This window comes from Cylas formicarius, unplaced genomic scaffold, assembly GCF_029955315.1.
Source record: "Cylas formicarius isolate icCylForm1 unplaced genomic scaffold, icCylForm1.1 PGA_scaffold_8__14_contigs__length_24414737, whole genome shotgun sequence".
In the NCBI taxonomy this organism is placed as follows: domain Eukaryota; kingdom Metazoa; phylum Arthropoda; class Insecta; order Coleoptera; family Brentidae; genus Cylas; species Cylas formicarius.
In genome coordinates, this window is record NW_026844361.1 from 9,612,245 (window position 1) to 9,631,801 (window position 19,557).

Below are 19,557 nucleotides of genomic sequence, written 5' to 3' on the forward strand. Positions count from 1 at the left end.
CGTAAATAAGAGTTTAAAAAACATTTATCCCAGTGGTCACCTTTTAAAAAGTAACCTTAAAATTAATTAACCTTAAATAATTAAATTAAATGAATTCGCCCGTACTTTCTCAATTTAATTATGCAGATGCGGTTTGTGGTCCTTGTTTGGATCAAGAAGTTGTACACGATTGTGTCTACCATTGATCTAGAGTGTCAGGCGACGTGATCGCACATCGTATAAACTCAGTGACGCAAATTGGCTATCAATGGAAAAATGTCGATAGTTTCATGCAGTCGCTTGTTATCATAATATCTATCTCTTATATCTCTTTGAACAAATAAAATACCGAACTGATATTCACACTTCACAATCTTCGATATAGGGCTCTTATTTCTCCTCCCGCATCGTAACGTATTGCTTGAAAGATCCGTTTCCCACTGTGTCTATAAATGGTATAATGCTGTTCCCAATACCGTAAAGAAACGGATGCCCACATCTTTTAGAAAAAATTATAAAACTTTTTTTTTATAATTAATCTATTAGTCAAAGATAATTAATTAGCGAAGTAGATTTCTATTAATAAGATGCTGTACAGTATTGTTTTTTTATGTATTCATGTTAATGAATTGATATATTCAGTATGTATCATAATATGTTAAGATATAAGTAGCTATGAAATTAGGGACCGGACTTTGATCTTTTTTCAAATTGTTTCCCAGTTCCTTTTCTTTGCGCTGTGCTTTTATTTTACTGCTAATAGGTAAATGTAAAGACGAAGTGCAAAATATAAACACATATTATTATTATTACTATTACCAAGCACTGTTTTATGCCACAACATTGTGTATAGAAGTTATGTGTACGCAAGTGAAGGTTTTGTAGTAAAAGACAACATGAAGTTCAAAATGAAAGACCTTGAGTTACTGTTGTATCGTCAGGGAACTGCGGAAAAGCGGTCCAGAATGTCATTCAAGAAAAGCAGAAAATGGGGGATCTTGACCACCTAATTATAACGTCAAGAGTAGACAGTTCCTCTGATGACGAAGAATATTATAATTTTTTATAATTTAATTTCTGTATAATGTATTTTTTTTGTACAATATTTAATTAAAAAGAAGGGTAAATAGTAAAATAAAAAAAATATATATCTATTGGTGCTACCAGCACTCGATAAAAAGAAACAATTTGGCATGAAAGTCACGCTAAACAATGAAAGTGGCTCACGTATTCATTGGGTCATTCTGTAGTCCATTTCAACCATTGGATACTTATCATATACACCCTGTATATGTTGTTGAAAATAATTTGCTCTAAATTTAATTTGAAATTGCTTAGCGAAAAGTCACATCGAGTTGCAAACCGTTGCAAAAGTAGACGTCACTTTTTTCATATGCCTCCCTCTCCGTCGCAACGTGAACTATTGAACTTGTTGTGTGGCGATGATACGCGTAATTTCGCAACGTCAAACTTCTTAATTGACTCGACTGGTCCTTTTAAAGAGCCATTCCGATGGCCAAGTCTTCGCTGGTCGAAAGCCATATTCCTTCAGTTCGATCTTTAACTTTCACCGAGAACGGTGCTCGAGTGTAACGTATGCCGATAATAGCGTGCGGTGTTTTATTCAGAGAACTCGTTTATTGTTGCTAATTTGAAATATCGTGTTTTGGTTAGTTTTCGTGGATGTCGAACCGCAAAAGGCACATTTAGGTAAATTTTACATTTATTTTATTTAATTTTCAATGTCTTAAATTTACGTATTCGAGCTGTTTGCTTTATTATTTATTTATTTATTCACAAGGTGATTATCCTTTTACAAATTGTAACGCGAAAATCTAGTTTTGAAACTAACTAATTGAATGTGAATATTTATAGGGGGGGCATTTTTCCGACCTTTTTGACAACTTCATATGAGCGTATGCGCCAAAGCTCTTAGCTTTTCAGGCAAAGGACGATTTTTTTTTAAATTAAATCAACTATGAAGTTTTCGTTTTAAAATGAACCCAGACGTAACTCCCATTCATGTAAGGAATATTTTGCCTAAAAAGTAAGTCGGAGTAAATTTTGTACATATTAAGTCTGCTTGCCTTACTATTTATTGATGTAACGATTCTCATACCTGAAAATTTTATTTGGGAATTAGGGATGGGTGTACATTTGAGTTGCAGACTTAAATAAACTGCTTGTATTGTCATAGGACGTAGGTTCAATAATTGTTTTAAAAGGGATTGTCTTATGTTGTGCAATGTTTATTATGTTGATTTACTTTCCATTAATTATATTTTCTAACATTCTAACAACTAGATGGTTTAGTTGGCAAATTACAATATCAAAATCAAAGACTGCACCAGATCAAAATATAATAATGCATTTAAATTGTGTTCTGAACTGCAGTCGTCCTTAACAATTTCGATCAGATTACACTCAAAATCGGATTAGCTGGTAATTATTGGATCGAAAACTATGTCAAACCAGTAAATATCAACTTAAAATGTAATTTTGTAGGTTTTTATAGTTGATTTCCATCAAACACCCGACCAAAATCAGCGTTGCCCACACTGACTGTAACAAAATCTACAAATATGAACTAAAAACCTCTCTAGGTTCGACAGTAACCCTTTCTTGACGATTTCCGTAAAATTTTAGTCAATATCGGTTTTTGCGCCATTTGTACTGAAAACATCAACCTACCAGTAGATGGAGCTTTTTCTAGTCGATTTCAGTCAGATACCAATCGAAATCGGCTTTTCCGAAACTTATTATACCAAAATCTACATGAAATCTACAACTAACCATGGCCCTTATTATAAAATCATCATTATTTTCAATAATATCACAATTTTCAATGAACTTAATATTAGCTTATTGCGAAAACAGGAATTCGTTTGATCTAAGTATAGACAAATCTCTCCATATAAAAAAAAAGACTAGACTAGAACAACAGCTGCAAGCAGATAAAGTAATTAAATATTTTAAATTTTAGTGCCTCCTAGATGAATCATAGGATGCAAGATTTACAAATAGTGGGGAATTTTGAAGCAGGACAGATTGCTTTCAATAAGTATTGATAATTATTATCTCACACGTTCATTTTTGGAAGTTGCATTTGCTCTTCTTATGTTTTTCAGTCACTTGAAAATCATCTGTTATCAAGTATTTTAAATACATTTTTCAAGCAACATAGAGATTATGATTGGACTGGAAAATGTTTCGATACGTATAGAGTCTACGTGACGATTCGGTTTACGAAATATTTCTGAGCGCTTGCGGCAAGGTATTCACACAGGTATTTACGCAACGCTATCTATTAAAATAATTTGACTGTATCGCGATTTAAATTTTGAAACGAACTGTGAATGGAATCAATAGACGCTTAACCAATATTGTCCCAAGTATAAAAAAAAATTAAAAAAATACTTTTTTGCTCTGAAATTATTTATTTTGTTGCACTTAGGAATACATTACATGTGTCAAAATAAAATAAAAACTTGACACATACAAAAAAGTACTGGTGCGTAAACGAACTACTGGGAAAAAAACATTAAATAATGTTTTGGGGCACATAAGATGTAACATATAATTTATACATAAATATACAAAAGAAAGTTCAAATTCCACAGAAAACAACTAAAAGTAGATTGTTTTCCAAATAGAAGCTGATTTGATACAGAAAAACGCATAATATTTTAGGATACGTGAGCGCGCCCCTGGTTACACCCGGCTTCATTTTTGGTGATATTTTACAAAGTATGAAGTATGTAAATGCACATTACACTTATGAAAAACGTAAATTGTGTGGCTGTGGCAGATTCTACATCTTCTTCGGGCTTTATTGGCATGATTGACCTTGATTATCATAACGGACTTCATCTATGGCAGGTGTAAGATTTCTTTGAGTAATTGTTTTATCAGTTTTTAAAAGTCGCAAAGCAATGTAAGATTTAAAATCAAATCAACCACTTCGTCATCAAAAAACATAAAAAATATTTCAAGCGGAGTTTTTCCAGAAAGCCTATTTTTTAGTTCCTCACATGATCTAAATTCATTGGATATAGGTGTGTGAGTGTACTCAATCTGACCTTTCTGCCATTTGACAGTAGAAGCAAGCTTGTCGTTTGCAAAAAGCATACGTCTTCTTTTGAATTCCAGAGTTTCATCATCTGATGAGTCCCATTCAGCAGCTGATGAAACTCTAAAGTTCCAACTATATCAGTTGGTTCCCCAAGCTCTTGTAGATTTATGTTATCGTTCATGTCTTCTTCGTCAGTCAAGGTATGCACATCGGGTGGAATATAGACCGCGTCAATATGTTCTGCAAATATTTTTTCACGTTATTTTTAGCATAAATTTGCAAGGAATGGAATGCTACAATACATAAGAATATGTAAATCCAAATAATACTTACGACTTTCATTGTTATTGTCCTCATCCATCACGATCTCCTCCATAGCCGCCTCTAATTCCTTTTGAGTCAAATACCTCGGAAATGCCATATTTTACTAACTGCAATGTTCAGGGCACAAGGCACAAACTAATACTAAAGAACACGCTAATTGTTGGATGTTTATTCTAAATGCGCTGACTTGTCTAGACTTGAAATAACAAAGTTTTGTTTCACAGATAAAACCAGTGGTGCATTCACGCACCAGTAAATATTTTCAGAAAATAAAGCATAGTCAATATAGTATTTCCAATATATGTTTTCTGCAAAAATGGCAATACAAATCCAGAATATTTTTTTTTTACTATTTTGAAGTCATATATAAGATCTTTCCTTTACACATAAATTACCGATTTCTACGGTTTTATTTCCTTTAGTAGTGATAATAATAAAATTTCTAAATGGATGTGTAAAAATATTTCCTAGATGTGACAAAAAAAAATTGAATAGGTGGTGCATTAACGCAACAAATAGGACAAAATGGGTTAACGAAAAGTTAAACAGCTGGGCAGTTAGTTGGAGTCTACAAAAAAAAATTACGACCTTTTGAAATGGCTATATTCTTCGGTAAACATTGCAAAAGTCAATATTTATTTTGTCCTCTTCAAATTTCCGAGTGCCACAAATCGATTCCCCGAAGAAAATGATCGTAAAATTTGCCAATGTTTAACCAAAATGTTGCAATCGTATGCCTGACCACGCCCAGCCATTCAGATTTACTGGGATAAATGAACTTCTGACCCGGAGAAAAAATAATTCGCAAGTCCTTGAAAGCGCAAGAAAAAGGTACTAGAATGGAACCGAGTATAATTAGTAATCAGATCACGTTGCACTAAAATTGCGGAATATAAACAACCAAGCGATTGGCAATTTGTAAATGATCATTAGCAGTGTGATCCGCAAATACAGTTTAAACTAAATTTAATCTGTGTCAATGGCTGTTATTGTGCCAATGTTAATATCGCTCGTGTTATCTAACATTTACAAGTTTCATTTTTGAAACAGTCAATGTGGGGCGATCAAGTAAGAGGAAATGATCAACTTTAAGTAGCCATTTAAGTCACCAAGCTTTTATTTTTCTGCTATAAAAAGGCTAAAAGAAACTACCTCGGTTATATACTCGAATGTCAGCTTTCTCGAAGTTTCTAACATAAAACTATGGATGCGAGTATAATATTGAAATAAAAATACGAACGCTTTTAATTAAAGAAAAAAAGAAGAGAGTATACTAAAACTTGAATTTTTTAATTTTTATTATTTTAATTTTTATATGTCCTTGCTTTTATAATATTTCAACAAACTCACAAAAAGGGACATCTTCGCCTTTGTAACTTTTTTTCAAATATTCATAAAAGCCACATGTTGTCTGTTTTTGATCCGATAGGCTCCCTTGTTCTAATACACACATACTATCGAAATAAGGAGTTTGTAAGCTGATATGTCTAATTAACGAAATTAAAACGGTTCATTTTAAATTGTTGTCAAAATATTAATAAGATACGTTTGTTTAAGTGGTTTTAAAAAATTCTCTACTTAGCGCCTTTGACAACGATATGCGACATATACGATGAAACTCATGAAAATTTACGATATTAATTTAGCCAAAACAACACTAACGTCTTCTATTCATGTTTTTATTTAGGTATTTTGAAATTTCAAACAGCTGTAGCAAAATATAATTGCATAACAACCACACCAGCAACCATAAAAAAAGGTGTTTGATCGTTTTATCCCCAATACTCTTTAATTTATACTCTGAACGTCCAAGATCAACGGTATAACGCTTAACGATCTTAGATACGCGGTATTAGTGGATATCCCAGAAATTCTGCAGCGTTTTCTAAATCAAGATCAAGATCTGCAGTCACTTTTCTTATGTTGGTCGTTGGTATGCTTGAAGTATTTTTTCATCTACATTAGCAGCATATTGGTTCCTATTGAAAGACATGACAACAAGTCTATTGAGATGCAGATGCAGAGCGTCAAGACGTCTCTATATGGAAAGTCGATACGGCCATGTATCTCTCTAATGCAGAAGTAAACATGGTTTCCATTATACACCCGTCTAAAAATCTTACTGGCGCTTTCCTACTCATTTCTTTATAATTTGAAATTACAAAACTAAAAAAATTGATTTTTATTTAATTTTTCCTTAATGTCCTTAATTTTGTCGTATATAGCAATAAGTTGAAAAGTTTGCATTGTATTTATTATTTTTTTAACATCAAGTTAAAATGAGCCTTAATAATTTTTTGAACATTGTCATTAGAAATGTTAATCATGATTTCATTAGAACAAAGACGCCTCTTGGATCAAAAACACACAAAAGTAAGTTTTCTAAATATTGAAAAAGTTACATATGCGAATTTTAAATATTTAATATTAAATTAAATATTACAAAATGAATATTACAATAGAATCGGGAACGTTTAGGACACAGATTTATAAAAAAAATTCTTCAAAAAGTCGTTTGACTACTGTTACCCATAGTTAGATTATTATTATTATTATTATTATTATTATTATTATTATCCACACTAACAACATTTATACTTTCAAAAGCTTTTTTTAAGTACAACGGGGTTCAGTCCTTATGTAAAAAATTGTTTTACTTTTGTTCCTCTTTTTTGTAGAATCTAATCTTTCTTCTTTTCTGCCTTTTTGCTTCCTATGTTAGTTTTACTTGTAGCTCAATTTTCGTGTTTGTATGTTTTGTCGATTGTACTATTCCTTTTTATTTCTTGATAAAGCCCTATCTTTAATTTTTTTCCCTTTTTTGTAGAATCTTAGGGACACTGCCGTTTCGTGGTTTGGACTTTCTTCTTTTCTGTCTTTTTGTTTCCTATGTTAGTTTTACGTGTAGCTTAGTTTGAATGTTTTGTCGATTGTACTACTAGGTCCTTACTTATTTTCGTGTTTCTCATTTTCTCCATTTTTGTGTAATTTTGCTTTTTTGTTAATTAGTCGATGTTCATGATTCACAACCATGTAATTGGTCTTGAAGCCTTTGTAGTTATGAAGTTTTATTTATTGCATAGGACAGTTTTAATGTATTTTGTATTTTGTTATTATCTTCTTTTCCTGATTTCCGTTGTTCTCTACTCCTATCAAAATGTATATATTATATATAAAACCATAAGTAAACCTTTGATTATTAGTAAAAATTTGTCTCAAAGATGACGCTGAATAAAATCAAGCTATATTCTCGCATTGTTAATGATGTTCATGTATTACAAATTAATCAATTGTATCAGCAATAAGATTTTCCTGGAAAAATCAATGGACCGGCTAAAAACAATACATTATCATTAACAGGCACCAAAATTACGTGGTTAGTTTGGCCAAGTTTTAACAAAATCGACCAATATGCTTTTGATTAATTCTTAACAAAAAGGTTTTTCTAAAATCTTTGTTTATGATTAAAAAAAAAAAGAAACAATTATACGCGTCTGGCAGTATAACACTGGGGGTCACCCTATATAGTCGCAAAATCAACCAAAAATTGGTTTTGATGCCGGCAAATCTAGTCGAAATTGTGTAACTGGCAAACTTTGAAAGCAATTAAATTACGAATAAAGAAGGGAAAAACGTATAAATCTGCCAAAGGAACAGAGAAAGTAATCACAGTGGAATAAAAAACTACATTTGAAAGTAGACAATCGGTAGTTTTAAAATAGGTTTCCGGAGGTAATACCTAGTGACAGATCGAATACGTTCGATTGATTTTCTACGCGACGAAAGACAAAGGTAAAAAAAACCGCTCATTTAAAATCGGACCTCAATTGAAATTGGGTGTTTACATCAATTTTATTTATTTTTAAAATTTTTTATGAACACACAAACATGAAATTTAAAAGAAAAGGAAAATAAGAAATTTTAATATTGCTCTTTCGACCTTTTTTTAGACCACTTTTTGTTTATTTTAATTTGTTACCTACCCTGTTTAAAAAAAAAGTTTTACTTTAATTTTGATGTGTCAAATTTTAATATCTTTAGAGTTAACGTGGGAAGCACCAATAATACCTGCTTGGAATCCGCAATAAAATGCAATCGCCGATCTTATACGATCCCACACTAGCCTACATGTTCAGTCTGTTTGCATTTTACTTATTGAAAGTCACCGTTATATAATCGATAAGAAAAAAAAGATTTGCGCTGACCTGAATTGCGTTGCATACAAACATATACATGCTTGTTATTTCTTTCTGGACCATTTACTTTCAAACCAAAACAAACTCACAAAATATGTAATTATCCTGCTCAAGTGAATTAAGAAATACCCACTCGTATTTTATCGGCCTTGAGAGACTCTCTTTTTTGAACGGGTTATTTTTCTAAGTGGCTTCTTGGGAAAAATAAGCCTTTTTTTCTCTACACCGTTCAATATTTTGAATCCGATAACGGGAAGATTTAAGACAAATCGTAAGTAGAAAAAATAAAAGGAAGAGCGAGATGACTTCTTGGTACAATTGTATTCTTCTTGGTCCTATTTTCTTTTACAAAACTGGAAACGCCGAAAGTATATAACTAGTAGTTTATAAAAACTGAGGATTTTCCACCATGAATATAAAAAAAAATCAACTAAACCAGATGGCAATTTCAGTGAATTTATTGTCACAAGGCCAACCCAACCCACACTAGACTATGGTGGTAATAATCGAGAGGCGACAACAGTGTGGATTAATTTCGATGCCAATTATTTCTTCTGAACTTCTTGATAATCGGGTCTCCATAAATGTATCATCCCCAAAATTATAAAGAAGCCAGCAAAAAGTACATTTTTTTAATTTTATAGATAAATAATGCTCATTTTCAAGCAATATCAAACCTATCAACCTTTAAAACATTTATACATTGATTTATATTCTTATATTTTGAAAATTATTTATGATAGATAGCCTCACATAACCTGCTATCGTAGAATAGTTGCTTGATTTCAGAAGAATCCACACTTAATTTGGTATTTACCAAAATAATAAAATTGGTAGAATGATTTACTAAATGCACTAAGGATTTTCCTGGATTATTTTAACTATTTTTGGCGGTTAATATCTAAATAGCTTTTGCCTGTGAATGCATTTGAAAATTGATTTATACCGTGTTTGCTGGACTTCCTCAGGAAATGGTTAGTGAGTTCCATCAAGCTTCCTTATCCTACATTGATTGTATTGAAAAGTATTAGATGTGTTTACTGCGTTTGATTAAGTGCCGAAAGTAATCATTGAGAATTTACGGATCCAGAGTTGGAAATTTCTAATATTTGCAAGTATGTAATGTCGAACTGAGCAAAAATTTTGGAGTCTGAAGGATTTTTGATACAACAAAATGGAATAAAAACAAACCCATAGGAAACAGGAATAGAACAAGGCCAATCCAATAATAATGACGTATTTGAAAAATAAATATAATGTTTCATTTTTTAAAATAAAGAACAAAAAATCAGAAACTATTGAAATGAAGCATTGGGAACCCTGACCGAACCTAACGTGAAAATTTCTCAAGAATCCAAAAATAAATTTAGACAGACGGCGTTAAATTTCAAATAAGGAGCGACATTCGGTACAACTGTAATTTTTTAAATGATAGAGAATCTGGAGTAGCCCTGGGATGCAAAAATTCAGTAGTTTATCTTAGCCGTCTAAATTATTATATAAACTTTATGATCAAACTCCAGCTGAAAATTTAGGAGGGCAGAGAATTTGTGAAAATCCGGAGAAATGACCGCTTCGTAAAGCAAAAAAGGGTTGACGAACCAGTGAAAAAAAATTGCATAATCCAAATCCACCCGGGTCATTTCGGTGCCGATAAAGTAGACCGCCGTTTAAAATTGAAGCAATTAAGTACCGAATTGGTGGAGCAACGCGTGTATATACGAAACGCTCAGCTTAATTGGATTACTACTTATGTAATTGACAATTTTTATTGATGCAACCGTCGACATTACTTTCTTTTTAATTTTAGCGGTCGCGTAATGATGGGTACTAACTGTGACTTCCTTTTCTTACAGCTCGGCAACCATGGAAACGGACCCGGAACTACTAGTTGATCGTCACAGAGCCCCACCGACTTTTCTCACAAATTTCGGAATCCGCAAGACTTTTTGGTGCCTATGAGGACGTGGTGCACGCTATAACATTCTGCCAAAGACTCTATCTTAGTCACTAATTAACTTATTTTAAATCTAGTCACGTTTTAATAAGCAAAATGGCCGTCATAGCGGTACCTACTGTAGCGACGGCGGTCAAAGCCGGAGTAGCACTTATTGGAGCCGGGAAAATTGCCGTGTTGCCCTTTTTGATAGCAGCTCTAACTTACTTTCACTACGATCAGTTCGATCCCGAGAACAGACCTATCGAACGCAATGTTCTTGATGACACGTACGACTTTATCGTGGTGGGATCGGGAAGCGCAGGCTCTGTCGTCGTGAACCGACTCACGGAAGTACCGCAATGGAAGGTACTGCTTCTAGAGGCCGGAGGTCACGAGACAGAAATATCTGACGTCCCAATTCTGAGCTTATACTTGCACAAAAGCAAATTGGACTGGGGATATAAGTGAGTACTGTGCTCGCTGTCCCACAGAGAAGCGAACACAGAGGAGAGACAAAGCCTATAGGAACCTTTGATGTTAAAGTGCGTTCACACTATCTGTTTTTCTATTTGATTTTTTATTCGTATTTGTATCGTCACACCATTAGATTTAACATTTGACATGTCCGTTGATAATATTTTATATTCGTTTTGTGTTTTGTTTACTGATAAAACTTTTATTATTGGTAAAATCGATCATCCAGAACCAAATGCCAAACACCAAAAAAATGAGAGTAATAAATTTAGCAATGAAGTAACAAGGAAGGTGTTAATTATATTTTCGTCCATAACTAGGGTTACGACAAAAAACATTAACATTAATATTAAAGAGCAAATAACATCAGATAACGTGAACGTCAAAATTAGTATTCTCGAATGGAAAATCAGATGGACAAGCATGTAATATAAACACCCTTTTAGATAAGATTCGATACACTTACCGAGTGGTATCTGTTTATAATTTCTTTGAAAATTCTAGATTAATTTCATATATAATATAGTTAAGTTTTCATGTCAAGAGTGACGTTTGGAGGTCTAAATACATATATCTAGCAATTTCTCCGACTTAAAACTTTTAGAATGACAGCAGGGAGTCATTTTAAGTATTTTTATTAAATGTTAAGAGGGGTCATGTGATTTCTCCTTTTAAAAGTCTTTCCACGGTCTATTGCATACTAATTTGTCACACATTTGATTCGACAGTTGTGGTAAGACAAAAAAAATAAAAAGAATCATTTTTAATTACAATTGAATGTAATACAAATATCGATAATAATTATTGTAAGGTTGCATGTGAAATCAACATTAGAGAGCGCCAAGTCATGTTGACATTATTTTTGACAGACTTCATTATTGTCAAAATGCACAAGGTGATAATTTCGAACATTTAATAAAATAGTTGATAAAATGATGGAATTATTTATTTTTTCAATTTAAGCTACGGTTGAGTAATAGAAAAGTAGTAAAACATTTGCAAGCATTCATTTGACTGTCTTGCAAAAACTGATGAATGTTTTCAAAATTGGTATGCGAATGGAACTTTTAAAAAGAGGCATCAAAGGATCTCCTTGACAATTAAAAAAAATCTTAATTATATAAGTGAATGAAAAATTTCACAGTAGAAGGGTACAAAAAATAAAAATAAAAAAATAAATACGGGATTATTAAAAAAACAATTAAAAATGTAAATGTAAAAATCAAAAAAAACACTCGGATACTACAGAAACGTCAGATTTTGGCAGTAACTTAGTAATTTTAATTAAAAAATTATCTCCAGTCTATAAAACGTTGTTGGAAAAAATGAAGAAAATAGAAATAGTATGGCATATGACAATGACAGTAAATGACAATATTTTACCCGAAATAAAATGAATTTAAATAACTTTTGTGTTAGAAACTTTATTCCCAGACATAAAATAAAAAATTGTGAAACGATAGCAAGTAGGTGATTTTCTGTAGTACTTAATTTTTTTTCCATCCGTGTCATGCCATGTTTTTGAATCATATTCTTCGACAACTAAAAAGATGACGTTAAATATCAATATTCTTAGCTCATTTATATTTCGCGTATGCAGTAAATTATTTATTTGGGAATTCTAAAAAAAGGTGCATTAAACCATACACTTATATTACCAGTATACATATACATTACAAAGTTACATTTATTTTATAGGTTATGCGCATACACTATAAATAGATTTGTAGCATTCTATAACATTTTAGCCTGGTATAAAACAGTTGGCATATACTCCATCGATAAAAGTATTACATTTGAAAAAATAGTTATTTGTGTAACCAGGCCAAAATGTGTATATTTGTTGAATATTTTTATATATATTAATATATATTATTAATATATTTGTTGAATGAAACAAATATACCTTTTGCATACGTCGCAGATAAATTTACGGTTTTGCAACAAAATAATAACGTTTCATATTGACGGCTTGAAATAATTACAAAAATGCTCACTGTCTGACGCCATTGGCAAATATGAATGATAATAAGATAAAGAAAAAATATTTGTTCTTGACATTCGACAGTAATGATCTATGGAATACTAAATAATATTTAAGTATGTACCTCTAATGAGTATGTTGTTATGTATATTCAAATTACAAGGAGAAAATGTTATTTAAATCAAATTGGTAACACTTCCTCGAAATCTATTCGTTAAGTTTTTCTTGTTATGTTGAAAATTGGAAATGAACATATATGTAGCTAACGTTCAATTGAAGCCCTTACAAAATAATATTTGTCCTCAAAATGGTGCTCCAAAACTTTATAGTTAACAAGTTCTTCATAGCTCTGGAACACATCACAATAAATTTATGTCTGAAAATTAACTTTCATAAACATACATACATTGTAATTAATATGTGCGAATCTGTGATGCATTTTTTTTTTCGTGAAAGAAGAAATCATAATTACAAATTATGGCATTGACGATAGGCAAGCTGCGAATGACGGTACTTACCGATTCAGATCTTTCGGAAAGAAAACCAAGTCACACTTCTAGCTTTCTTGGAATAGTATCGACACGAAATTTACACAGAAATATTTCAAAAGATTTATACACCAAATACACACAGCAAAGGGGCTTTTATTTAGTAACGAGCAGTTGTCTCTTCTTTGTGCTAATTTTTCTCTTGCTGTACCGTAATCGTTAATAATACGGCTAGTTGAATTTAGGACGGAACCACAAGAGACGGCGTGTCAAGCGATGATTGAAAACAGATGCAGCTGGACCAGAGGGAAGGTGCTTGGAGGATCGAGCGTTTTGAATACCTTGCTGTACGTTAGAGGTAACAAACGCGATTTCGACCGATGGGCACACTTCGGCAACATCGGGTGGTCTTACGAGGAAGTACTGCCTTACTTTAAAAAAAGCGAAGACCAAAGGAACCCGTACTTAGCCAAGGACACGAGATTCCACGGAGTTGGTACTTACGACATTACATCACTTTGCTGTTTTCTCAACGAACTCGTATTGTAGGCGGGTACCAAACAGTCCAGGAGTGTCCGTACAACACTCCGCTAGGAGTCGCCTTTCTGGAAGCCGGTCAAGAGATGGGCTACGACGTCAGGGACATCAACGGCGAGAAACAAACGGGTTTTGCATTGTACCAAATGACGATGAGACGGGGGGCCAGATGTAGTGCCGCCAAGTCCTTCCTTAGACCCATAAGGCTAAGGAAAAATTTCCATTTGTCAATGTACAGCCACGTCACCAGGGTACTCATCGATCCGGTCACTAGACGCGCGTATGGCGTGGAGTTTATTAAAAATGGAGTCAAACAGGTTAGTTGTGGAGGAAATATGTTATGTTAGATTTGGTACTGTAAACTTTGTTTTTCATGTGTCACCCATAAACTGGACTGCACCCGTTCCTCCTATCCTCATGATTGTATACAGGGTCGTTCTCTATTATCTTTATTAGAACTAGGTCGATGACATTTGTAGTAAATCCAAGTGCACATCGCCTATTCAATTTCCACCCTTCCACTTCTGGGTACGTTGTCTGTGTGTGTATGTGTTTTGTGAAAAATGCTTGGGTTGGTATCAGCCCAATAATCACAGATGTTCACGTTTGTTCGAAAAACGCACATCAAATAGGAAACTATTCGTTCAGGCGTGTTTCGGATAACCCGAAAGTTATTTAATCGTTGACAATAGGATTTGCAACATTTATGCAAGAGTATCTTAAAACTTTAAATCAGATGTCTCAAGATCGCAACTCGAAGCTTAATCCATGCAAATCGTGCGTTATAATCCAAGAATGTAAATTTTCTAAAAAATAACTTAAATACAGAAATCGGTTATTCAAAATTAAATTTTGAATACTATTGTACCAAAAATATTGGCGTTATTTGACACAATAACGTTAGATTTAAAGAACATCTGAAGCAATATTTGAAACAATTTTTGTCTCAAATGGCAAATGGAAATTTTAAACTTTTTTGGTTAGAATGGTTTCATTTTTGGCAACAGTGGTCACAATGTTAAAATTAGAAATAACGTAAAATTAACTATGCTACATCATTACACTGCAATATTTCAACGCTTATTTTCCTATAACGCCGTAAACATCTCAACTCTTTCTACTCTACTAATTTTTAAAATGATTTTCGCAAACTAAGCAGGAATGTATAAGGAATTAAAATTAGGAGATCACTTAAGGCAATGAAGGTTTTGCTATGCTTTTTGCTTCAAAATTTGTTTTACCGACAACTGTTTTTTCGATTTTTTTGAAAAGTTCATCTTCAGGTATTATTTCAGTGCTGATTTTAATTTCAATTTGTTGTGTTTGTGCTATTTCTTTAAAATATTAGTTCCCTCATTTAAATACCGTTTAAAATTTACTATAGCAATTTGTGCCACATTAAATGGGAATAAAGCGGACAATATTCGGTAAGGTCAATGCCGGCAACCACAGAATGTTCGATAGTTACGATTCTACGACGTCCTATTTAAATTCTTGGGTTCAATGTTGAATATTTTTGAATATTAATAAAGTTATAAAAAATATTAGATAAAGAAAATGTTAAAAATCAATGTCGAATATATTGCTCAATTATGTGTTCGCGACTGCCAAACTTAGTAATGACCTAAATAATTATTTATTCGAATTTAATGAGTTAGAGAAATCTTTCGCGACATTTAACAAACGAATATCTACGTGCGATTCTTATGAGAAAGGACAAGGACAAATAAGTGCTTGGTAATCTTGCTTGTGCTTATGTTGCATTTAAATGATTAATAAAAAATTGCCTATAATGGTGACAGTTTTAATAGAAAAAAAAACTAACAGTACTTCCATATGTGCAGATAAATAAAGAACGAGTTCAGACAACGTAAACTAAAATACGATGAACTGATTCTTATAATTAAAATAAAACGAACAATGCCTTGTTCAAACTTTTTGTATTTTTAACAACTAACAAACTTTTGGTTCTTTTTTTCTAGTGCCTTCTATCGAAGGTTCATTTATTCTGTACTACCAAAAACTTGGGACCTCTCATACTATAACCAAGATATCCAAGGTTCTTTGTTTTCAGCGAAGTTATTATTTCTTTTCTTTTTACTATTCGGGTTTAGAGCCTGCATGTTGTTCACTCCTTTACTGCTATACCATCCACAAGTAGTTCCTAATAAAAAAGTACAAAAACAAAAAATACACTATGTGCACAGGGAACTTCTTCAGTCTGATATGTGAAAAATATGACCAGTAAAAATTGGCTACACATACCAGAAATGGATGTAGAAATCACACATATATTACACATTACATTACACATATATTTTCGCGTATTGATTCACGGATGGAAAAATGTGATGACACTATATTCCGGGATATCATCCGTTCGCTTGTTGATTGTTTCGAAGTGTTTTCGGAGCGCGAGCATTGAAGATGCCAAGTGAGATTTTGGCAAAACGTCTGCAGGATTCCAGTCGGAGTTTAACGAGCGAACGGATGATATCCCGGAATATAGTGTCATCATATATATATATATATATATATATATATATATATATATATATATATATATATATATATATATATATATATATATATATATATATATATATATATATATATATATATATATAAATTTGAAAAAGACATGTTGATGACAAAAATAACAATTTAAACAATTTTAAATAGAACCTACATGGTTTATTATAATTTTATTTTATAATTAAAAACTAGTTTAACTTTTATTTACAGTTTTATATATTTCAGGTTCATTTAAGGACAAACAAGTGTCAAAAATAGACAAGAAATATTTGTACAAAAATTGAAAAAAATTCTCACGTCATATTTGTTAATTTCACAAACACATCCGCGGCTGTATTTTATAAAACTTTCTACTTATTGAGTCAAATCAAAATGGACTATCAAAATATCAAATCGAGCTAAACATCTCAAAATATTTTGTTTTGTTAAAATTAAAAATACCTTAAAAAATGCATTTTCTACTTTCCAATAATTTTATATTTTTCTATTTAAATCGATTTCAACATATGATATTAGCTTAGCTTAGCTCAAAGTAAGAAAAGAAAACCATTCTCAATGGAACATTTTCGAGCTCCGGAATGTTCCCTGCGACTCTCTACTTATAATATATATATATATATATATATATATATATATATATATATATATATATATATATATATATATATATATATATATATATATATATATATATATATATATATATATATATATATATATATATATATATATATATATATATATATATATATATATATATATATATATATATATATATATATATATATATATATATATATATATATATATATATATATATATATATATATATATATAAAACTTCACAAAGTTATTCAAATCAAATATTCAGACATCATTCTGCACTCAGAGTAAACATTGGAAGCACATATATTGTTATTCCTATGAAATAATTTATTATTTATAGTTTATTAAACGGTGTCACTTAAAACCTACAGAAATTGCTTGATATGCTTTTTATTTATTATATGTTAATAATATATCTTTTTATTTTCTATAGAAGACTCATCAAACTCTCTACTAATTAGATGTGCTAGTATGTATAATAACTGCCTTTTTGCTGCACATTTTACCAAACGTGTTAATTACTATAGTTTTTCCACGACCGTTAGCTTGTGGGTACATTTTTGCAATTCGATACGAACATTCACTGTCATGGCCGTCAGAATTGACAAACGTCAAAATTCCATCGGTAGGAAATATCTCCGAAAACATACGATTGCTGCTAAACTCGTGCGGTAATATCCCGGAAATATCCGAAATGACGAAGTAAAATGACACTCTCCGTACGCTAGATCAGCAGATAATTGGGTATTTTGAGAAAGGAGTAGAAAAATAACGTTAAACCTTTCATATTTTCCTATTTTCTATTTTCTATGCAATTTTCATTTAATTTAAATTTGAAAACAAATAAATAAACGAACGCTATCGTTGTTCTGTTTTGCAGTATTTACAGTATTGTAAAAACGGATTGGGAGCGATCAAAAATTTCGGGTAGATAAATAAAACACCGGTGGTTTGTCAGTTATGGTGATTCTGCATTCACCACGTCGCTCATGCGAAGACGATCTTAGGACAACTACTTCAGACACTCGTGACGCAAACTCGTTTAACAAATATTCTAAGCAGCGATTTTAAATGCGATATTCTCCTATTTGATTAATTGTCCCAGAGAGTGCTGGCCAGAAAAGAAGTCATTCTCTCAGCAGGAGCGATCAACAGTCCTCAAATCCTCATGCTCAGTGGTATCGGTCCGCAAGAGCACCTTCGCGAGGTTGGCATTAAGGTGGTGCACGATTCGCCGGGGGTGGGTCAAAATCTCCAAGACCACATCGCAGCGCCTCTAAGTTTCCTTATCGATCATCCCATATCTCTGGTAATCCGATTCCAAATCAACGGCGATGTTTTTTTCAAGCTGTTACTTTCAGCTGCTCAACAGATTGGTCAATCTTAATACCGCACTCAGATATGCTGTCAAGGAGGACGGGCCGCTAACTTCTTCGATTGGTTTGGAAGCTGTAGGGTTTATACCGACCAAGTACGCTAACCGATCTGACGACTGGCCTGATATGGAGTACATGCTTGTCAGTACCAGCACTCCTGCCGACGGAGGTAATATTAATATCACCTGCATCTATATTTGGATATCATATCTGTGTTCCAGGGACCCAAATCAAAAAAGCCCACGGTTTGACGGACGAATACTACAAGGAAGTCTTCTCGGATGTCAACTTCAAAGACACTTTTGCTGTTTACCCGATGATGCTGCGTCCAAAGTCACGAGGCTACATCAAGCTGCGGTCTAATAATCCTCTCGAGTACCCGCTACTGTACCACAACTATCTCACTCATCCGCACGACGTAAATGTGCTCAGAGAAGGAGTAAAGGCCGGGTTGGCATACGCCCAAACCGAAGCGCTAAAGAGATTCGGTTCTAGGTTGCATGAAAAGCAAAACAGAGTGCCGAATTGTAAACACTTACCGCCATATACTGACGAGTACTGGAATTGTTTCATTCGGCAGTACACGTTGTCGATTTATCACTATTCTTGTACCGCCAAAATGGGTCCGCAAAGCGACCCTTATGCGGTGTTAGATCCTCAATTGAGAGTGTATGGGGTGGCTGGATTGAGGGTGATCGATGCTTCCATCATGCCCACCATAACGAATGGGAACATCCAGGCTCCGGTGATGATGATTGGAGAAAGAGGTTCGGATTTCGTGAAAGATTACTGGCTCAAAGGTCGAAACAGACGGAAGAGACGAAGTTTAGGAGTTAAATACCAAGCTAGTGTAGTGGATGACGGTAGTCAGAGTAGGGTGGTATTATAGCAGTAATAAATTTGTATATAGGTAATTCTTAAGCCAACCGGAATATGGCCATATTTAATTGTTAAATTTTAAAAATAAAAACTCACACTGAATCAATATTTTGCTCAAGATGTGTGTAAATAGTTTTTGTTTATTGTTAATAAACCTGTTGACGTGAC

At 32.7% G+C, this 19,557-nt stretch overlaps 2 protein-coding genes across 2 annotated transcripts in view; one reads left to right on the top strand and one right to left on the bottom strand.

Moving 5' to 3' along the window:
• The window catches only part of LOC132705902 (flotillin-2), a 289,458-nt gene that overhangs the window by 100,086 nt on the left and 169,815 nt on the right, over positions 1-19,557 (bottom strand). The gene's annotated exons all lie outside the window — the stretch shown is intronic.
• LOC132705898 (glucose dehydrogenase [FAD, quinone]) lies at positions 1,508-19,550 on the top strand. The gene is made up of 7 exons (XM_060676846.1): positions 1,508-1,689; positions 10,428-10,974; positions 13,702-13,952; positions 14,006-14,310; positions 18,240-18,443; positions 18,496-18,679; positions 18,732-19,550. The coding sequence occupies exons 2-7, from the start codon at positions 10,625-10,627 to the stop codon at positions 19,397-19,399; spliced, it is 1,962 nt and encodes a 653-aa protein (XP_060532829.1). The 5' UTR covers positions 1,508-1,689; positions 10,428-10,624; the 3' UTR covers positions 19,400-19,550.